The 21,496-nt window shown below is 37.6% G+C and overlaps 1 protein-coding gene across 1 annotated transcript in view; it reads left to right on the forward strand.

The window, feature by feature from the left end:
• Positions 1-260: 260 nt before the first annotated feature.
• Positions 261-21,496, forward strand: part of LRRC7 (leucine rich repeat containing 7) — a 392,875-nt gene continuing 371,639 nt past the window's right edge. The window contains exon 1 of the mRNA XM_046645726.1: positions 261-357. Within this exon, the coding sequence (XP_046501682.1) occupies positions 261-357 (97 nt within the window). The remainder of the gene's footprint in view (positions 358-21,496) is intronic.

Genomic DNA, 21,496 nt, shown 5'->3' on the forward strand with positions numbered 1-21,496 from the left:
GAGAATGTGCGTATGAGTTTCCTCCACGTGTGTTTTTACATTTTTAGAATTTGAATGCCTTGGTAAAGTCAAGCACTGTCCAGTTTACCACAGTCCCTGTCCCTTCCTACTGTCTTACTCCTTGCTAGATACTCTCAATGGTGTTGTCCACCAAGCCTTTGTAGGTACTTGAATTATTGAATCTTGATTTAGACCATTTAACTTGTTCAAATTGATCAAGATTCTAGTATTAAAATACTCTTTTGATTTTCTCGTATAGGATGGAGAACCTAATAAGGGGAAGGAATCCCCCACAATATCAGAGAAGTCCTTGTAAGGAGGTTCGTGCAGCACTTCGGAAGAGGCCTGAAGAGGAGTGTAAGTATGTTTAATGGGAGTAACGTGTTCTAGGTAGATTTTGGTGAGTAGCGTGGCACAACTAAAGGGTTATCTTTTGCACAATTGGTTAAATCATAAAGGCACTTAATGAATATTTGTTGAATCTGATGGAATTTATCTTCAGAAGCATATTATCACCTGGTACCTGGATTCAGGCCCTAAGAACGTTGTTTTCTTACACGCTCCTCTTGTGCTTCAAGATGCTCTGCTGACGGCTGGGTTCCACCTTCAAATGAGATTGGAGAAGGCTGCACAATCTGCCACGTCTTTCTTAGATATTTGTACCATGAATATTAATATTTCTGAGGAGTCCTAAAGTAAAAAAAAAAACTTAAAGTGTATTCAAAACCAACATTTTCCAGTTTAATTTGACCACAATACTCTTTCAGCATTTTTTTTTAATTGAGTACTCTTTGAAAACCACTAAAGTCTAGCATTAGGCTAAGGAATAAATGTCTAGTGGTAAATATAAGCGTGTTGGTCAAGTGAAGTATTTGATTTAATTGAATTTAGGAAAAGATTTTGGAAGATGGTAGTCATGTATCCCACCAAGGAGTCATTTTAGTTAATTTTCAAATTATTATTATATCAGAATATATAATTGTCTGTAGAGATTTTATTTAAATATTTCTAGTCTGTAGCATTGTTGGAGACGTGTGACATAATACTTGCATTCTAAGTTAGTTTATAAGGTGACTGATAATACTAGCTTTCCTGATGGTATTTGCATATAATTATTTTAAGAGAACTAAATTACCTTCTATTATGACAAAAATTTATCTGAATTGTGTCTTTTTCCAAGAACTTACACTTTGTAAGGATAGAGCTAATGCAGTGGGTCCACGAGCATATACAGTTTAGTAGACTTTTAAGCTTACATTGGCATTTTGAATTAGTTTGAAGTACACTGTTCTGGGTAAAGACAAATGCATTAAAGCTGGGCAAACTTGTGACAAAGTGCTTTTGTTTTGTTTTGTTTTATTATAAGGTCATTGGATAACTTGATTAGGTTAGCCTCTATGTCATTTAATGTAGTGTCAGTTTTCTTTTAATTGGTAGATTTATAGCTTCTAACATTATAAACAATATCTAATTAAAACTAAAATTTGAAAATGAAGACAGAGTTCATGGGCATCTTAGAACAAAAACTATTTATAAGATGCAGACTCTTGCACAAAGGTATCACTTTTTTATTAGATTCCTGGGAAAGCTTTGGGGTTTCTCCTCTATTCTTATGCTTATGCTTTAACACAATCAGCTTAGCCTCTGGTATAGTTCTGCAGATTTTATTTAAAAACTTGGAAGGGGTACTGTGGATAAATCTCTAGTTGATTCTCACAGAGTTGTGATTTAACATAAACGCAGTGATTTTCCAGGCCTCTTGTACTGAGTTGGTCTAGGCCAGAGGTTGACCAGCTGTGGTCCACTGACCAAACCCAGCCTGACACCTGTTTCTGTAAATAAAATTGTGTTAAAACACAGCCATCTCCTATTTCTCTAGGTATTGTGTCTGGTTGCTTTTGTCCTACAAAGGAAGAGTTGGCTAGTTGTGGCAGAGACTGTATGGCCCACAATGACAAAAGTATTTACCCAATTCTTATGGAAAAAGGTTTTAAACCCCAGTCTGGGCCAGTGGTTCTCAAAGTGTGGTCTTCAAACCACCAGCAGCAACAGCATCTGGGGACTTGTCAGAAATGCAAATTTGTAGGGCTGCAACCCACATCTGTTGAATTAAGACCTCTGATTGTCGAGTCCAGTAATTTGTGTTTTGAAGAAGCCCTACAGGAGATTCTGATGCAAACTACAGTTTGAAAACTACTGGCCTAAGTCAAATGGCTGGCTGCAGATGATATTAAATCATCATGGACACAGAAAACGAATGGTGATAGGCATGTTTCAGAGTTAAGTCTTATTATTGCCTAATGTGAGGTATATACCATAACTGTTATTTGTGTTATAACAAATAAATTCTCGTCCATTGGACTGTGGCAGTCAGGGCAAGTTTTGAAATATCACTACAGGAATGAGCTGGATTGACTATGTTATTGGACATGGAAAGACATAGTGAGACATGAGAAACCAGCGAGGTCTTCAAAATCCTTTGTTAGTATAATGAACAATTGTTCTCATCCTATTACAGACCAGTGTTAATTCCTTAAGAAAGAAGCCTTCTTTTTAGAATAGGCACAGCATCTCATGGTAGTTAATTAAGATTTGAACTTCAGAGTCAGTTCATTCTCTAATGTGACACTTAATGCGAACAGCTATAGGACTCTGGGTATTATTTTTTTAATCTAAGACTCAATTTGCTTACCTGAAAAATGAGGATAATGATAGAGCTTGCCTTGTAGGGTTCTTCTGAGCATTAAGGGAAATATTTATATTAAGTATTTGGTACTGAACTTGAGACAGAATTTTCTTTCTTTTCTCTCTCTTTCTTTTCAGTTGTTATTATTGTTCTTTTTATTTCAAACTAACCGTTTGAGGATAATAAAGCATGTCTTTGAACATGGAAATGAAAATCTACAGAAATTACTGCCACTATTTTTAGAAGCAATAACGCATAGCAAGGAACGGGTTGTAAACAAATGACATAAAGCTGAAGTTCTAGCAGCAGTGTGAGATGGTGATTCCTGTTAGATAGCAATTTGTCTCACACAATGGCATAGCTTCTTCCCTGGCATTCTACCAATTCAGTACAGAATTTAGATCAAGACTTGTTGGTCAACTCCCATGGAAAGCTGCCCCCTTAGGAAACCATCACAGAAAGTCACAGGGCAGTGGCCCCTCTTTACTGAAAATTGAAAGGGATACTAGAACTTGACTCAGACTATAGGGTCCTCCCAAAGCAAGGAGAGCCCTCTGTCCTTTGGAGATATTGCAAATAGGAAGGTTTTGCTAAATAGCATAATTCATACTGCTTTCTTTTATGATCTTTTTATAGTCTTTTACAATATTTTCAATGTTAATATCAACATTAGGTGACCAGGCATAGCTCTTAACCAATTATTTCATGTGAATTCTATCTGGCTCTGCTCCATCTAGCAGAGCCAAGCAAACTTTCAGTAAAAATTGATTCTTGTAATAGACTTTTAAACACGCTCAAGTTACTTCCCATTAAAAAACAAAAAGAAAAACTTTGTCTTCAAAACCGCAGCGCTATTCAGCTACAGCCCTACATTCGTGTTCTATTCCCAGCAAACCTCTCTAGAGACTCATCTATCCTCACTCCATTTACTTACCTCCCACTCACTCCTCTAAACCCAGGCAGTCTGGCTCCTTCCCAATCACTCGACTGAAACAGGTTTCATTCAGGCCACTAATAAACTCTTTATGTTGCTATATTAGTTTTCTATTGCATTATAACAAATCACCACAGATTTACTGGCTTAAAACAACACTCATTTATTATCTCACAGTTTCTGTGCGTCAGGAGTCCAGGCCTTAGCTGTGTTCTTTGCTTCAGGATCTCACCAGACTGAAAACTCGTCACAAGCTCAGCTGGGGAAGAGTCCACTTCCAAGCTTACTTAGGCTGTTGGCAGAATTCGTTTTCTTGTAGTTTTATGACCAAGAGCCGTGCTTTTTGCTGACTTCCAGCTGGAGGCCACCTTTAGGTTCTAGAGGCCTCTTGTGCTTCCTTGCTACACGTACATTCTCAACATGGCTACTTTCTTCATTGAGCTAACAAGGACACTCTCTCTCCTCAGGGGGGGTCCTGTCCTTCTTTTAGGGCTTTCAACTGATTAAGCCAGGCTCACCCAAGATAATCTCACTTTTGATTAATTCAGTGTCAACTTATTTGGACCTTAATTGTATCATCACCTTTTCCATATTATGTTGATTAGAAGCAAGTCACAGGTCCTGTTCACATGCAAGGGGAGGGGATTATACAGGGCTTGAATATTTGGAGGTGTGATGATCATGGGGCCATCCCAGAATTCTGCCTATCTTTTGCTAAATTCATCAGGCATTTTTTTCAGTGCTTTTCTTACTGAACTTCCTAGCAGGAATCAATGCTGTTTACCATTTCCTCCTTTTGAAAACCCTCTAATGCCTTGGTTACCATGTCACAATACTCTCCTGGTTTTCTTCCTTCTATTTGTTTATACCTTTGCATGCTCAACTTTCTTTTTCCAGCCATTACATATTAGAATTTCGAAGGCTGTCTGAAGTCTTCTTGTTTCCAGATATATTCTTTCCATAGACAATCTCATTACACCTGCAGTGACAATTATTTTTATGATCAGATGACTCACAAATTGATATGTCCAGCCTAGACCTCTCTCCGTATATCCAAATGTCTACTTGACACATCCTCTTGGATGCCTTGGCAGTATTGAAACTCACTAAATCCATGATGTTTCTCTCAAAACTGGAGCTTCTTCCAGTGTTTTTTGTCCAAGTATTAGATGCTCTCAACCATCCAGGTTCAAAAGACATAAATCTAGGAGTTATCGTTTACTCCTCCTTCTCCTTTTTCCTCCTATATCCACCATAATTTGAAGGCATCTCGATTTCACCTCCTAAGTGTGTTTTGTGTCTGTTCACAAATCATGTCCTTTCAAAGATTCTACGATTCTACAAGATACTCTTGTAATGGCTTTCCTACACAAAATTATGAAAACTTGTCATCTTAAAATGATCCTATGGCCTCCCATTGCTCATTCAAGAAAAACAAAAGCCTTACAATAGTTTATAGGACTTTGCAGAGTCTGCCCTCTACTCACCCCTTCAGGTTCACTTCACACTCTGTTCTCTTGCCCTCTGTGCTCCAACCACACTAGCATTCTTTTAATTCCTGAACATATTCAGTGATAGGAGAACCAAATATATATTCTTTAAATGATATAGAATCAGAAAAAAAAAAATTACCCTGGAAAGGAAGAGTATACCTTTGGAAAATAATAAATGCAGAAACTAGAAGAAAAAAGTGGAAAGTTGAGTAAAATTTTCAATAATTACAAGATGATAAGCAGTCTATGAAACAGCTGCAAAATAAGAAATATGAAAAAGACAGCAACTTTTTTCAAAAAGTAAAAGAAATAAAACTGAACATTCATGAGAAAGGGAATTATAGAAAGCTAAACATAAAGAGCATACTTAAATCTCAAAAGAATTAACATTGTAAAAATATCAGGAGCTTGAAAAACACATACTGGAAACCCATGAATGCAAAGGAAATATGACCAAAAATCAGTATGAATGGAAACAATGACATTTGGGGAGAAATAAAAAAATGAAAATCCAACTTAAGAATTATAAGCTGTCCTAAGAAAGAAATCAGAGAAATTCAGAGAAAAAATCATCATACTTAATTGAATATACTTTTCAAAGTTATAAAAACATCTGACTGCATATTAAAATGTCTTATAGTGTACTATACAAATCAGTTAAATGAGATCTGCACACAGATACATCCAGACAAATATTTTAGAGTTACACAATCAGCTCTTTGAACAACAAGATATCTGTCTTATTCATCATTGTATCAATAACACATAGCATAGTGCTTGGGACTTAGGAGATGTTTAATATTTTAGAATGATTGAAGAAATTAATTACTTAACTTTTAAAGTAAAAGTGCACCATAGGAATCTGCTTGAAGAAAAGAAAGAGAGAGGAAAAGGGGAGAGAAAGTAAGAAAAAGAGAGAAAAGAAGGAAGGAAAGAAATAAAAACAGAAAAAGAGAAATCAAGGAAGGAGGAAGGAAGGAAATGAGGAAGGAAGGGAGGAAGGAAAAATTCTGATTCTGAAACAGTTGACAGGGATTTACCTTTCCCTATTCCTACCTTCTAAATGCAACTAAACACTCTGAAAATTATTCGACAGACCATGATAAAAGGACTTCGAGAGCTTAAAAGAAGAGAGCAGACTGTCTAGGATCTCAGGTCTTGAGGAAAGACAACATGGTGTGTTCCTTGGGTTTCCTTTTTATCTTCCATATATCCCTGGGCTGGGTGCCAGAGAGGCCTGCAACCTGACACTATCAAAAGACATTTTCGGGGCTGGCCCCGTGGCCGAGTGGTTAAGTTCACGCCCTCCGCTGCAGGCGGCCCAGTGTTTCGTCGGTTCGAATCCTGGGCGCGGACATGGCACTGCTCGTCAGATCACGCTGAGGCAGCGTCCCACATGCCACAACTAAAGGAACCCACAACGAAGAATACACAACTATGTACCGGGGGGCTTTGGGGAGAAAAAGGAAAAAATAAAAATCTTTAAAAAAAAAAAAAAAAGACATTTTAAAAAAGGAAACAAAGCAAGAAAATCCTGCTCTCTCAATTCAAAGGACCAGGAGAGGGGAAGCCCAACAGAAACCTTGTAGACAGCCCTAACTTCCATTTTATAATCCCGGCTGGCAGGCAGTTTGATCCATCTGCTGCAGAAGAACAGTGAAGCCTTAGGTCTTTCCAGCTCTGCTTGGATTGGCAGGCAGACCAGGTGGTATCTGGTGGTAACAGTGGCGGCAGTAAAACCCTGTATCTCCCTACCTTCCAGGCAGTGGCATAAGGAGACCCAGGCCCAGTGGCTTCTGCACATTCCCAGAAGGTAACCCAGTAATGTTAGGAAGCCCAGAAAAGCTCCTTCCACTTAGGCAGATGGCACTAGTAGGGTTTGAGCAGGAGCCCAGCAGTCCCAGAAGAACAAAGCAGACCAGAATAGTATTAGCAGTACAAGGGATCAGAAAACCGTCATTGGAACTAAAGCCCACAAAATTAGTCCAGAATCTAAACGCTAAATCTAAACAGGATACGCTTGCTAAAATAGAAAATTTAAGTAAGATCAAGAGTCTCCTAACAACTAAAATGTCCAAGATAAAATTAAAAATTTTATTGTATCAATGGTAGTATTATCTATTTGTAATATACAAATGATATCATACCAAGAACCTGGAAAACCACAATCTGAATGAGAAAAGAATCAACTTACACCAATACCAAGATGAATCAGATGTTAGAATTATCTGACAAGGAATTGAAGCAGCCATTTCAAAAATGCTTCAACAAACAGTTACATAATCTCTTGACATGAATGAGAAAAATAGAAAATCTCAGCAAAGAAAACGAAGTTATTAAAAACTCAGGAAATTACATAACTGAAAAACTTAATGACCAAGATAAAAATCTTTTTTTAGGGGCTGGCCCCGTGGCCGAGTGGTTATGTTTGCGCACTCCACTGCAGGCGACCCAGAGTTTCGTTGGTTTGAATCCTGGGCGTGGACATGGCACTGCCATCAAACCACGCTGAGGCAGCGTCCCACATGCCACAATTAGAAGGACCCATAACGAAGAATATAACACAACTATGTACCGGGGGGCTTTGGGGAGAAAAAGGAAAAAAACAAAAATCTTTTTTTAAAATAAAAAATAGCCTCCATAGATTCCTCAAAAAACTAAAAATAGAACTACCATACGATCCAGCCATCCCACTACTGGTTATTTATCCAAAGAGCCTGAAGTCAGCAATCCCAAAAGTCCTGTGCACCCCAATGTTTATTGCAGCACTGTTTACAATAGCCAAGACGTGGAAGCAACCTAAGTGCCCATCAACAGACGAATGGATAAAGAAGATGTGGTACATATATACAATGGAATACTACTCAGCTGCAAAACAGAACAAAATCATTCCATTTGCAATAACATGGATGGACCTTGAGAGAATTATGTTAAGTGAAATAAGCCAGCAAGAGAAAGATAATCTGTGTATGACTCCACTCATATGAGGAATTTAAAACTATGGACCAAGAACAGTTTAGTGGATACCAGGGGAAAGGTGGGGTGGGGGGTGGGCACAAAGGGTGAAGTGGTGCACCTACAACATGACTGACAAACATTAATGTACAATTGAAATTTCACAAGATTGTAACCTATCAATAACTCAATAAAAAAAAAAAGAAATGGTAAAAAAAAAAAAATAGCCTCCATAGTAGAATGAAAATAACAAAGGATAGACTAAGTGAAACAGAAGACAGATTATTTGAGTTTACTCAATCTGAACAACAAAGAGGTTATAGACTTAATAAAAATGAGCAGAGCCTCAAGGATTTGTGGAAAAATAACAAAAGATCTAATGTTTTTATCTTCAGAGTTCCAGAAGGAGAGAAGAAAGAGTATCTGAAAAAAAGTATTTGAAGAAATAATGATTGTAAACATCCCCAAATTGGTAAAAGACATAAACTTAGATATTCAAGAACCTGGATGAATTCCAAATAGGGTAAACCCTAAAATATCCACACCAGAACATGTCATAATAAAACTTCTAAAAATTAAAGATAAAGGAGAAAATCTTAAAAGCAGCCAGAGAGAAATAACAAATACCTTGCTCTTTACCTAAAAAGAATGTGAATTCAAATTACAGTGGATTTTTCATCTGAAATCATAGAGATCAGAAGAAAATGGCACAACATTTTTCAAGAGTTATTAAGAACTATCAACTCTGGCTCCTATATCCAAAGAAACTATCCTTCAGTAATTGAGGAGAAAGAAAAGCATTCTCAGATGAAGGAAAATTAGAGAATTTGTTGCCAGCAGACCTGTTCCAGGAGAATGGCTAAACAATATTCTCCAAACACAAAGAAAATGATCACAGAAAATGATCCGTAAGGAAACAAGAATAGGATGAACAAAAGAACTAACCGTAATAAACTCTTTTACCTCATATTTTATGGTTGAAGCAAAAATTATTATGGTACCTGATATGATTCACAAGGTATGTAGAAAAATGATTACGACAACTACATGTATAAAATGGGGAGGGTCAAGGGACCTAAATGGAAGTAAGATTTTTCTATTTCACATGAAGTGGTATAACACTGAACCCAGTAGTCTTTTGTGATATCTAGAGGACCTGCTAAGAAAATTATACAAAATGACATACTAAAAAACATTAAATAAATTAAAATTGAACTAAAAAAATAGTCAAGTAACCCAGAGGAAGGCAAGAAAAAAGAGATAGAGGAATGAGAAACCAAGGGAACAAACAGAAAACAAATAATAAAATGGCAGACATAAGCCTTAACAGATCAAGAATTACATTAAGAGTAAATGGTGTAAATATCTCAATTAAAAGTCAGAGCCTGTCAGATCGGACGAAAAAGCAAGACAATATATGTTGCCTTTAAAAAAATTCTCTTTAAATATAAAGACAGAGAAAGGTTATGTATAAAAGAATGGAGAAAGATATATCAGGTTAACATTATCTAAATGAAAGCTTGAGTGACTATATTTATATCAGGGAAAAGTAATTTCAGAGTAAAACGTATTAAAGAAGGTCACTTCATAATGCCAAAAGGGTCACTTCATCAAGATGATATAACACTCTTAAATGTTTAGGACCTCAATTTACTTTTTCCAAATTTATATTTTCTCAGACTTTGTTTCAATAGCTTTGCTATAATGTTGTATTTTTTTTTTTTTGGTTCTTTTTACTCAATCCAATTTAGTTTTCAATAGCTAAGAAACTCTTAGTAGCATAGTTGCAATTGTGGGCTGTTTAAAAATTCATTTAAGAGGTTTTTTTTCTTTATTTTACCTTCTTATAAAATTTAAATTCCTAATAACATAATTCTATCTTTATGGCAATAATAGTATACTTTTCTTTAATATAAACAATCTATTTGATATTATTAGGAGATAATATTTAAAACTATTTTGTTTTCAAACAACTGAATGCTACCCTTCCAAATGTCAAAATATTCTTTTATTAGCTAGTTTGGTAAAAATCATGATGATTAGTCATGTTTCTGCCTTCATGTTAGAAGTTACTGAACATGATGTAACTTTCCTGCTGACTCAAGGACAGTTTTGTAAACACCAATTACTGTAAAGCATAGCAATAGAGTTTTGTCTGTGCTTCCCTCCATATCAAGTTGTCAGCTGTCACTTACGCTCTGATCTTGCTTTTTAGTTCTCTCTTCTTTTGGCCTTCTGTTTCTTATTTTACTTTTCTCCTTCAGAGAGCTGATGAGCCAGTGTTGTTAAGAATTGTATATTAAATATGTGTCAGTGAAGTAAGGATTGAAAACCAGTCAAGCCCTGGATGATTTATGGTGAACAAGATAAACAAGTGGGATGCACTGATTGGAAAGATTCTGAGGCTACCTTCTTCTAGTTGACTTCGTCTCAAGTCTGTGGTGGGTCCCCAGATACTGGTGTTCTTTACCAGGTCCCGATTTCAAACTATGTCCCAGTGACTCTAGTATGGTGTTGATGCGCTGGTGCTACTGTCATATCACTCACTTATCAGGGGCTTAGGCACTGGCGGGGGGGGGGGGGGTGGGGAGAGGTAGGGGTGGTGATGGTGTTCATATTTGTTAAGGGAATTTGATGAAATCCTCAGGCTGGTAGCACCACACTGTACAGTGTAGACCTCACACATGTGCATCAAAATGCCAGTGTGCCCAGGAAGAGTTACTATCTTTTCCTGGGCTTCTATTTACGTTAGAAAACCTCCCGGAAGCTCCTAGAAAATGTTCCCTATGTGATCCCTATCACTTCACTAGCCCAACTTAGCTTACAGCACTATTCCTGTAACACTACTGTACACCAGGAGAAAGTTATGCACTCATTGGCTTAAGCCTACTAAACTGAACCAATCACTTTCAAGAGCTGGCTTAGTATTAAAAGTAATCTTAGATAACGTATTTGCCAACTGGCCTAGCATAGTGGAACAAGTAAGGTATTCAACATTATATCCCACACTATTGCTTGTAGTGTATATTTGTCTATACATACTCAGCTATTGCAAAATATTTTGGGCATGGGAATGGGAAGAAGGGACAGAAGAGGTGGTAGTTGGGGAGCTCAGGGATCTGGGCACTGATGTTAAATGACCTCCAGGCCCCTATATATATCATTCAGTGCCCTCTTTTCCTACCTACATTCTGCAGTTTGTGGAATGTTTGTGTCACCATTATCTTCAATTTCTTTTTTAAATTTTTTAAAAACCCAATTTCCCTCTTGTATGGAACAAGACCCACTTCCTCTGCATCTCCCTTCCATTCTTGGGCCAGCCTTTCTTCCTTTTAAGCTTGAACAATTACTGGTCACATTTTATAGATAAGGCCACAGGATCTTAGACATGTTTAAATAACTTATGCACTGTCACACAGCTATTAAGTGCCGAAGCTGGAATACAAACCTAAGTTTGACCCCCAAAACTATTTTATTCCTACTATTCCATGCTATATAACTATACTGTGCTGTGTGCTCATCTTAGCTCTCCAGGACTCACCTTCTGTTTAACTCTTGAAATGTTTTAAACATGAGACATCATATAATATATATGTACAGCTTCAAGCATTATAAATTAACATTCACATGCGTCAAACATCAGAGCTGCTGAATTGCACATTCCCACCCAGCTCTGCTTCTCTTTTTAGTTCTGTACCTCCATTCCAGGACACCAGTCTTCACCACTCCTCATTACTTAGGTCCATCTTTAGGGTGACCATTTCTTAAGTCCTACACCAAAGCCAAAGGAATAAAGTATATGATTTTAGTACAAAGGGACTCAAGAGAAACAAGTGGTTAGTGATTTCTCATTGACTAGAAAATCCTATTGAATGTTATTTTTTCTATTAATATCTTTGATTTTGATTATACAGTGTCATAACAAAAACTAAAGTTGCACTCAGTTGAATTGTATCAGCACAACTGAAATTAATACATGTTATTGACTAATTATTTTGGCTTGATGTAAAAATAAGATTACATTAAATTCACAGCCTGCATATTCTTAGACTTATGAAAGAGTTGAAACCAAACTCACGCAAATTTAGGACAGAGTTGATGTGTTTTGATGGCTTTTCCATTCAAGGTAGTAACAGAAATTCAAGTAAACAATTTACCAAAAATATGTCTTAAGCTCTTCTCTGGAATGTCCACAGGTTTAAGCCAGCTTCGTTAGTCATCTCTGCAGCCCGAGTTCTCCCAAGATTCTACTCAGGATACAGTGTTAGAAAAGATTCGCCAGCACTTATTTATCTAGTACCTCTGTCTTAGTCCATCATTCATTTGTGTTGGGGCTTGCACCTCCAGTGGACTTCTTTTGAAACGCAAATTCCTGTGAGGGGTAACTCCAGTCAAATCACAAGACTCTTTAACTTAAAAGTAATTTTAGATCACTGACCTCAATAATTGCAAGGAATCAAACACAAAGAGATCTTTGGATGCCCAAGAAGAGAAGGAAAAGTCAGAAAACACATACGGAGGTGAGGGGTTTGGAAAACAAATTTCACCTGCTACATATTTTTGCTAAAGTTTCTTTCTGTTTTCTGGTGAAAGACTTTTTTAAATAAAATTTCAGCCCTTTCTGCATCCTTCCTCTCATTTCAGTAGGAACCACTCTGCTAATTTATCCCTCCTTTAGGAAAGCTTTTCCTCCTCTCCTTGGCGGAGGGCAGGACTCCCTTCCTGTCTATCCTAAAACACTGTGCAGACTGTTAATGCAGTACTTTCAGCACAGTATTTCAGCCCGTTGCTTGCATGTCTGTTTCCTCTGCACTGGGTTATGATTTGCTTAAGGGCAGGCAGACACATCTTATTCATCTGTCTCTCACAACATTAAGTACAATATTTGATATATACTGGGGAATAGTTGTCTATGTAGACTGTCTCCTCTCTCAAAGAGAGGCCGTTAGGACATTGCCTTTTTGGCAGAGTTTAGAAACTTGCACAAGTGAACACCCTAGTCACCAGAGCTGAGTTGTGGTGTCCTTCTTTCCCATGCAGTATTTTCAAATTTTTGAAATTTGTTTTTCCACTTTGAGCTCCAACACTGGACTGAGTGCAAGTCTGTCTACTGGCATGGTTTCTACAAAGTGTGGTGAGCTGGTTTCTGCTCCCAGAACCCTAGTGGCCATCACCATGTGCCTTGCTGTGGAATTGCTTAGCCCTGTACAACTGCTGTCATCCTTATCTGTTTCATCTGGAGAATGAACGTCAGCATGATCCTGACCTAAAGCAGCTGTTGTTACTTTAGAAACATGTGTCTCCAGGGACCTAACGAAGATAAGTGTCTGCTCTTTCAAGAAATTTGTTTTCCTCAACGTCAGACTGTTCCGGGCAGGACTTGAGTAGAATTTCTTTCTGCTCTTTTTCCCAGGCGTGAAATTGGCACCGTGTTTCATCTCCCTCCATTGTTCTATTGCTTTTAGGATAAGGTTGCCAGACACAATTCAACACCTGGTTAAATTTGAATTCAGATAAGCAACAAATAACTTTTTAGAGTAAGTATGTCTCATAATATTTAGGGCACATTTATATTAAAATTGATTCATTCCTTATCTGAAACTTAAATTTATCTGAATGTCTGCATTAGGGTTCTCCAGAAAAACAAAAACAATAGGAGATATATACATAAAACAGATTTGTTTTAAGGAATTAGCTCGCATGCTTATGGAAGCTATCAAGTCCAAGATCTGTCAAGTAGGTTGGCAGAGTGGAGAGCAGGGAGGAGCCAATGTTACAATATAAGTCCGAAGACGACCTGCTGGGAGAATTTCTTCTTTCTCAGGGGAGGTCAGTCTTTTTCTATAAAGACCTTCAACTGATTGGATAAGGCCCACCCACATTATGGAGGGCAGTCTGCTTTACTGACAGTCTGCTGATTTAAATGTTAATCTCATCTTAAAACAACCACACAGAAACATCCAGAATAATGTTTGATTGCATATCTGGGTACTGTGGACTAGCCAAGTCAACACATAAAATTAACCATCACTGTGTCCTTTATTTTTATTTACTGGCAACTCTATTTTAATGGGTCTGAACTGAGTTTGTAAGAGTTTAAATTTCTCTCTTAGTTCATCTAGTTCTTTCTTTAACAATGTAAAACTAGTGCTATTTACTAGTACTTTGTTTTGGGGTTTTTCATTGCTTTTTGACTCAAACATATTTTTCTAACATATTTCCCTAAATTTGTCTCATGAGGTCTCACATATGGGAGATATAAATCAGCAAGTCTTTCAAAAGCCCCCAGTAGTCAAACAAGTCACATCCATCCTCACCATCCCAGGTGGGATAATCCCACCCAGGAAGAAATGTCCCATAAAGTCAGCAACAAACTCAAGCCTGGACTTGCCCCTTACTGTTCTGCATGCCTTTCCTCTAATATGTCGCCTTTAATATGCCTCATCTTTGTGGGACCTTCCTTTAAAACACTAATTCTGTACATTTCTGGAATGTGCCCTGAGGACAAGACAACACCCGTACCCTCACCTATAATGATTTTGTCACTTTGAAACTCACCAAAGAGTGCTTTAAATAGAGATATATATATTGGTTTTCTGCCTTCTACCCTTAAATTTGTCCAGATTTTCTAGACCCTTGGTATGGTGTCCCCAGTCTTCAAGTTGTAGTTCCCAATCGCTGCTGTTCCAGACTCTTTACCCACAGCTTTAAAAGGCACATCCTTTGTAATTTCCCTGCTCCTGCCCTCTCCTGGGGGTGCTTTCCAGATTACTCCAGGACTTTCCATCTCCCTGCTTTGGTTAGATTTCTTTAGCCTCCCATCGCAATTGTTTGACTTGGTACAGTGGAAACATCTCCTTTGTTTCTATTTTCCTCTTTAAGATTAGTCAGAGCTGGTCTATCCATTTCCTGTTAATGTCTGTTTCTCTTGACCTTCAAGATCCCATTTTCTACTTCATATCTATCTAATCTTTCCCTTCAAATCTCAATATTTCTCCTAAGGACATCTCTCTTTTCTTCCCAAGTAATCAGCCAGTTTCCCTTTATTTTGTTTGTATTTTTCTATTACTTTTGTTCTGATAATAAAACTGAAGCATACCTCTTTTCACACGACTGCAATTCTTGCTGGATATCCTACTCAAATTCAATTCTTAAAGGCCAAGTGCTTCAAACACAAGCTTTATTATTTCTTTTTGTGGCCTTTAGGTATGCCATAATTCCAATGACTTCTTTGCTATCTTTTTCAATTCCACCTAGAAGAGGACAGATTTCTTTATTGTAAGGGCTCCCTAGTCCTTTTCATTTGTTTATTAATCAAATTCACTATTCTGTGAGCACATCCGCAATGAGAGCTCTCTGAATTATAAGGCCTTGGGCAGTGCTTGTGTGCAGCCCAAAGCTCAAGGTCCGACTGCAATAGGTCAACCACTTGCAGCCAGCATCTGCTAAGATCAGCAGGGCCAACACAGTGTTGATGAAACAACCTTGTCTGTACATCAACAACCACTTGCTTGAGAATAAAACTGTTGTGAATTACAATAAACTTGCAAGTCACATCTTGCATGGCCTGCTTGCTAAAGCTGAAAGCCTGTAGCCACATGCCCTGCTCCCATCAAAATTTCCCCAAGTGTTATATTGGTGGGATCTACCAAAATCTACTTTTTGTCTATTTATGTTATTACTGATAAAAATGACATTGAAGGATGTGGCTCAAGTGCGTGGCTACAATGATCTTTGTAAGAATTAGCCCATCTAGCTTCATCCCCTGGGCCTACTGCCGTACCATGGAGGGTGGGAGGACAAAACCAAATGAAGCCTGGCAGGCTCCAGAAGAAAGAGAGGGGAAGGGTCTGAGCTCTGCATCCATGCTCAGTTCTTCCTCAGAACCTACCAATCAAATAACTCCTTCCACTTCTTTGGAAAAAGAGAGAATACGGCAAGAGTCCAGGAAGTTTTGGGAAAATGCCTCCTCATGAAATACAAGGAAGTGAGTGATAAGTCTGTCCCCTCCTAAAATACTCCTATGGCACTTGTAACCATGACCTGGCTCTGGTAGAAATTCTTGGGGGATCAGTCTGCCATGACTGCATGTCAATACCTAGACCAACCCAGAGAGTTTCTCTTGATAAACTTGCGTGTCCACCAGGGACAATATCTCCACGAAGATTGTCCTATGCGAGCTTAATTTAGTTCTCAACCCCTAGGATTTTCTTTTGCTGATGCCACCTCTCAGGTGTCTGACAGAATGGACCCCTGCCAAAACACTTCATCCGGAATCGCTTCCAAACCATGCCCCAGAAAGCAGACTCTTTCTCCAAAGCTCCCATTAACCAAATCAACAAGAAGCTCCCCCACATTTGAGAATCCCATCTGGTTCTCCTTTTATTATTTCTGCTCCCTAGGAACATACAGAAAATGCTCAAACTTTCTAGTACCCTTTCTTATCCCTGCAACCAAACTCATTGCTTTCTGTTTCTATTCTCGACAACTCTGATAAATTAAGATGTTGGACAACCATATTTCATGACATAATTGAGAAGTAACCATTTTTCATCCCCCTTTCTCCTTTTAAAGGGGGGTGATTTTCCCCAGCCCCTGATGTTATTGATCCACTCTTAGGAAAATGACATTAGACTATATCAGTCCAAATTATTGATCGATGCTTTAATCTTCATTCAAATTTAAGACTTTTCTTCCCTCACCCCGTGCCCCAACTGTAGCTGCTTATCTGACTTTAGGCAGAAGATGTGGTGAGAGCCTTTTCACTCCCACCTGCTTCACCTTCTCTATGACTTTATAGCACCTGTTTCAGTTGAGAGTCTGGTTCCACTACTTCATAGAATACTGATGCTAGCCCCTGAAAAAAATTATCTAGGAGCTTTGCAATGCAATCAACTTCCTCACTCAAGCCAAAGGGAAAGAGCAGAGCCACAGAGGAGGAAAGGGGCAGAGACCTCTCAAGTGTCACCATTAATGTGACTCAGTTCCAAAGATTCGAAATCACTCTCCCCCATTTCAAGTTTTATTTCTCAGTGGAGAGAGAATTTAGCCAGCCCAGTTTGAATCAATTCTTTATGCCCGGAGTCTTGGGTCACATTGTGTTGTGTATTAAGGCCATTCCCAGAAAGAAGGAATCATTCTCGGCCAGACAACTTCCCAGAAGGTGTCCGGTGTAGTTTGGCACCCATGACCCTCTCAGGCCTCATCGTGGCTGTGTCTCTATTGTTGACCTCTGGCATCCTTGAATTCTGACCCACTACATCCCTGGCTGCAAACCCACAAGTGATTTGCATTAGGTTTAAGATATTTTTTTAATTGTACTGGATAAAACTGTACTTGTGGCATAAAAATAATGGATAAAAGACACAGACCAAGCCTCAAGAAACTTCCTCTCTCAATTGTCAGATCAGAAGCAGTGCATTAGACGAAAACATATCAGTTAGAAGACCAATGCATTTCAAATGTTTCAGGCTCATTGGAATAAAGTTAGTATAAAATATCCCTAAAAAGCAGAAATATTATTAATAGAGTGTCGTGTTGTGAATTTTGCTTCGTTACACTCTTAGCCCTGTGGAGACAGAGACCGTGCTGCCATTACGTCTGTATCACCAATGGGTGGACCAGTGCCTGGCATGTGGAGATGCTTGGTAAATACTTGCTCATGGAATGAATGAATCAATGAACAGCAGAAGACATCTTCATTAAAAAAAAATACCTGCGCTTCGATTTTTGTGGTTTTATCTCCCATACTAAATGAAAAGGAAAATCGTTAAATTGATAGCATGTTAAAGCCAGTGGTGTGTTTATGAATTCATGTTCCTTGGAATTTACTGATGGACTTATTAACAACTCAAACTCTGATCCACATGAGGCTGTTTTTAGGTGCAGAAGAAGTGTTTCTATGAAATGAAAGTCCTGAAAACAAGGAATGTATTCTAGCCCCTTCGGAAGATTATCCAGCTTTATTAGGTTAGAGAAAACTGAACTGTTTAATTGAAGCATGCTATTTTAGAAAGCGTTGGCTTCATTGACTTGAATTAGTACTCAGAGGATGTTTGTACTCAAAGATTTTAAAATGGTATCTCTCATATTATCTAGGCCAAAGGAAAGGTTACTTGTTACATCAATTGATTGTTTTAATTGATGATGCATCCATATGGACTAAAGTGCAGAAAGTCGTTGCATCAATTATTTATAAATTCTGTTTTTAAGTTCACTTACGTTTTTTGATAACAGATGTCCAAAAACTAGGCATTGTGTTGTTTTATTTTGTGTGAGTTTGAACATCCTGTCGTCAAGACTAAAACTAAACACTTTCTTTTTAATTTTAAAGAGGAAAATATATATGACGTTGAGCCATTTGGCTGCATGCCTGAAGAGTGAATGATGTTACCTATCTGCTCACGGGTCATCGCAAACCATGTTTAATCAAGAACATATTGTCACCTATAGTATTTGACATGTCACATGCCCATCAGTTTACTGTCACGGAAGATAGAACACATCATGAAGAGCATCAGTTCTTATCGCTCTCTGTGGAGCCAAGCGCTGCAGATGACAGTAAACATGACAGCTGTTGTGATCGGCAACGTTTTGCTGGCATCCTGTTATTAATGACACTGGCTCAACAGTATTACCAGGGATAATCCATGGTGGAACAACTGTTCCTGCATCATCAGCCACAAAATGATTTTTAAGCTTTTTCAAAGGCTTTTTGTTTTTCCGACTTTTATCCCCCTTGGCCAAACTCTTAACTAAACTTGTTATAAAATTAATTGGGAAGTGGAAAAAGGGAAAAGAGACCATTAAAGGCTGAGTCTTTAAATCTTGACTTACAGGTTATATTTACCAACTTTTAAGAGCCACAATGTGTCCTGCGGAACTCAATCAAGACTGAGGGTGAACCGGAAAAATATAAAGGCTGCAAAAATGATTTTTGATTGAATATACAGTTGTAGCACTTGGGAAACTTAATATTGAGGTGAATATTTCTGATGACATGTGAAATGTAGACAGTATTCTGGGCAGAATATAATATGCACTTAATAGCCACAATGACTTTCTATGTTTAAAAAAAAAATCAATGACAGTCAGGAAAGGGTGAGCGGTTTTATGACTAGCCATTATCGAGACATGTTTTCCTCTCCTAGGATCAACTACAGTGTTTATTACGTAGACATAATTTATACTTCTGGTGTTATGTATTATCTACACCATCATTAAGCAAAGTTCACGAGGTGGCCAGTTCCCCGGCTCGCTGATCCAGCCTTCAATCACTTAGTGCTTCTTAATGCTTGTGAGACCCTAGAAGAGTCTGAAGAGAAAACACCAAAGCTTTTAAATGAATCTTACCTCAGAGTCACAAACCGCATTTCACTTTTACTCTGTCTTGATTTATTTTATCTTGAAAATCTCACGGAAATAAGTCTCCCCAGCATCATTTTTTAAAGATTATAAGTGGCTAAAAAATAGATTATTTACTGTCTCTAATTGTTTAATGTTCCAAGATAAAGACAAATAAATCTTATTTTACTTTGTTTCTTAAAATTGGGGCTCTGTTTTTATATTTCAATGTCAAATCTAAGTGTTTCAAATAATTTTTTAGAAGAGACAATGAGAATTGAGAAGGAGATTATTTTTCAGTCTTGAATTGCACTTGTTAGCTAATTTATCCTAGGATGGCATAATGTTTAGAGTCCTTTATGGTATCCCACTAATTACGTATCTACATATCTATTCTAAGAATAAATTTAAATCTCTGATCTATAAGAATCTTTCTCAAAAGCTTACATAATTGTTGCTTCAAATGCCCAAAGTTGCGTAAATAGATGTTTGTGTGTGTGCATAGGTAGCGTGTATATAATGTGTGTGTTACATGTATATCGACTTCATGTTGAGCCTTGCTCTTTAATTAACATAAAAATAATTCATAGTGAAAGGCTATCAACATAATAGATATAGATAACCATGCATTTGACTTAATCATCATTGTTTATTTTATCAAAATGTCTTCCATTTCTTTTAAAAACTTGAAAAAGTAAAGGATGTGGTCAGTGTTCTTTTCTACAGGTGCTTAAGTTACAAGATATATAAATCAACAAATTAGACACCGTTAAGAATTTTGTATCAGAATTGATGTGCTTCCTTGAAACAGATTGACAAACGTGGTGGCCTCTACGTTTCTTTCGTTGCCTCCCTTTCAGGAAGCAAAAAGCTGCTTTCAATGCTAAGTCACAGTAAACGTGTGAGTCTTACAAAAAGGCCTTTTCTTTTTTTCCTTTTTATGGTTCTAATTTTTGTTTTTTTACTTAAAACTAGCTTGTACTTTTTATTATAAGCCTTCTCAAAATCTTTTATGAAGGACATAAGGAAAAGGAAATAAAATGATAATTTTAAAAATGCTCTTTTTTGTGGACTTTTTTCATTAGTTCAGTAAGCAATTACTGCGCACTTGCTACATGCACAGGTTTTTTTAAGCATTTTACAGAGAATAAATCTCATCCTAAGAAATAATGCCTATCGTTGGGGAAGGAAACAATTTTTGAAAGACAAATCAACCAGAGAATAATTTTCTTCCAATATACAAATATCTATAATAGCTAAGACCTTATTTATACAGGCATACCTCAGAGATACTGCGGGTTCGGTTCTAGACCCGCAATAAAACTTATATTGCAATAAAGTGACTCACAAGAACTTTTTGGTTTTCCAGTGCATATAAAAGTTATGTTTACGCTATACTGTAGTCTGTTAAGTGTGCAATAGCATTATGTCTAAAACATATATATACATACCTTAATTAAAAAATACTTTATTGCTAAAAAATGCCAACCATCATCTGGGCCTTCAGCGAGTCGTAATCTTCTTGCTGGTGCAGGGTCTTGCCTCAATGTTGATGGCTGCTGACTGATCAGGATGGTGATTGCTAAAGGATGGGGTGGCTGCAGCCATTTCTTAAAGACAACGATGAAGTTGGCTGCATCAATTGACTTCCCTTCACGAACAGTTTCTCTGTAGCAGGTGATGCTGTCTGATAGCATTTTACCCACAGTAGAACTTCTTTCAAAATTGGAGTCAATCCTCTCAAATCCTGCTGCTGCTTTATTAACTAAGTTTATGTAATATTCTAAATCCTTTGTTGGCATTTCACCAATCTTCATAGCATCTTCACCAGGAGGAGTTTCCATCTCAAGAAACCACTTTCTTTGCTCATTCATAAGAAGAAACTTCTCATCCATTAGAGTTTTATCATGAGATTTACAGGAGTTCAGTCAAATCTTCAGGCTCCACTTCTAATTCTGGTTCTCTTGCTATTTCCATCAGATCTGCAGTCACTTCCTCTGCTGAAGTCTTGAACCCCTCAAAGTCATCCATGAGGGTTGGAATCAACTTCTTCCAAATTTCTGTTAATGTTAGTATTTTGACCTT

The sequence above is a fragment of the Equus quagga genome, chromosome 18 (genome assembly GCF_021613505.1).
Source record: "Equus quagga isolate Etosha38 chromosome 18, UCLA_HA_Equagga_1.0, whole genome shotgun sequence".
Classification (NCBI taxonomy): Eukaryota; Metazoa; Chordata; class Mammalia; order Perissodactyla; family Equidae; genus Equus; species Equus quagga.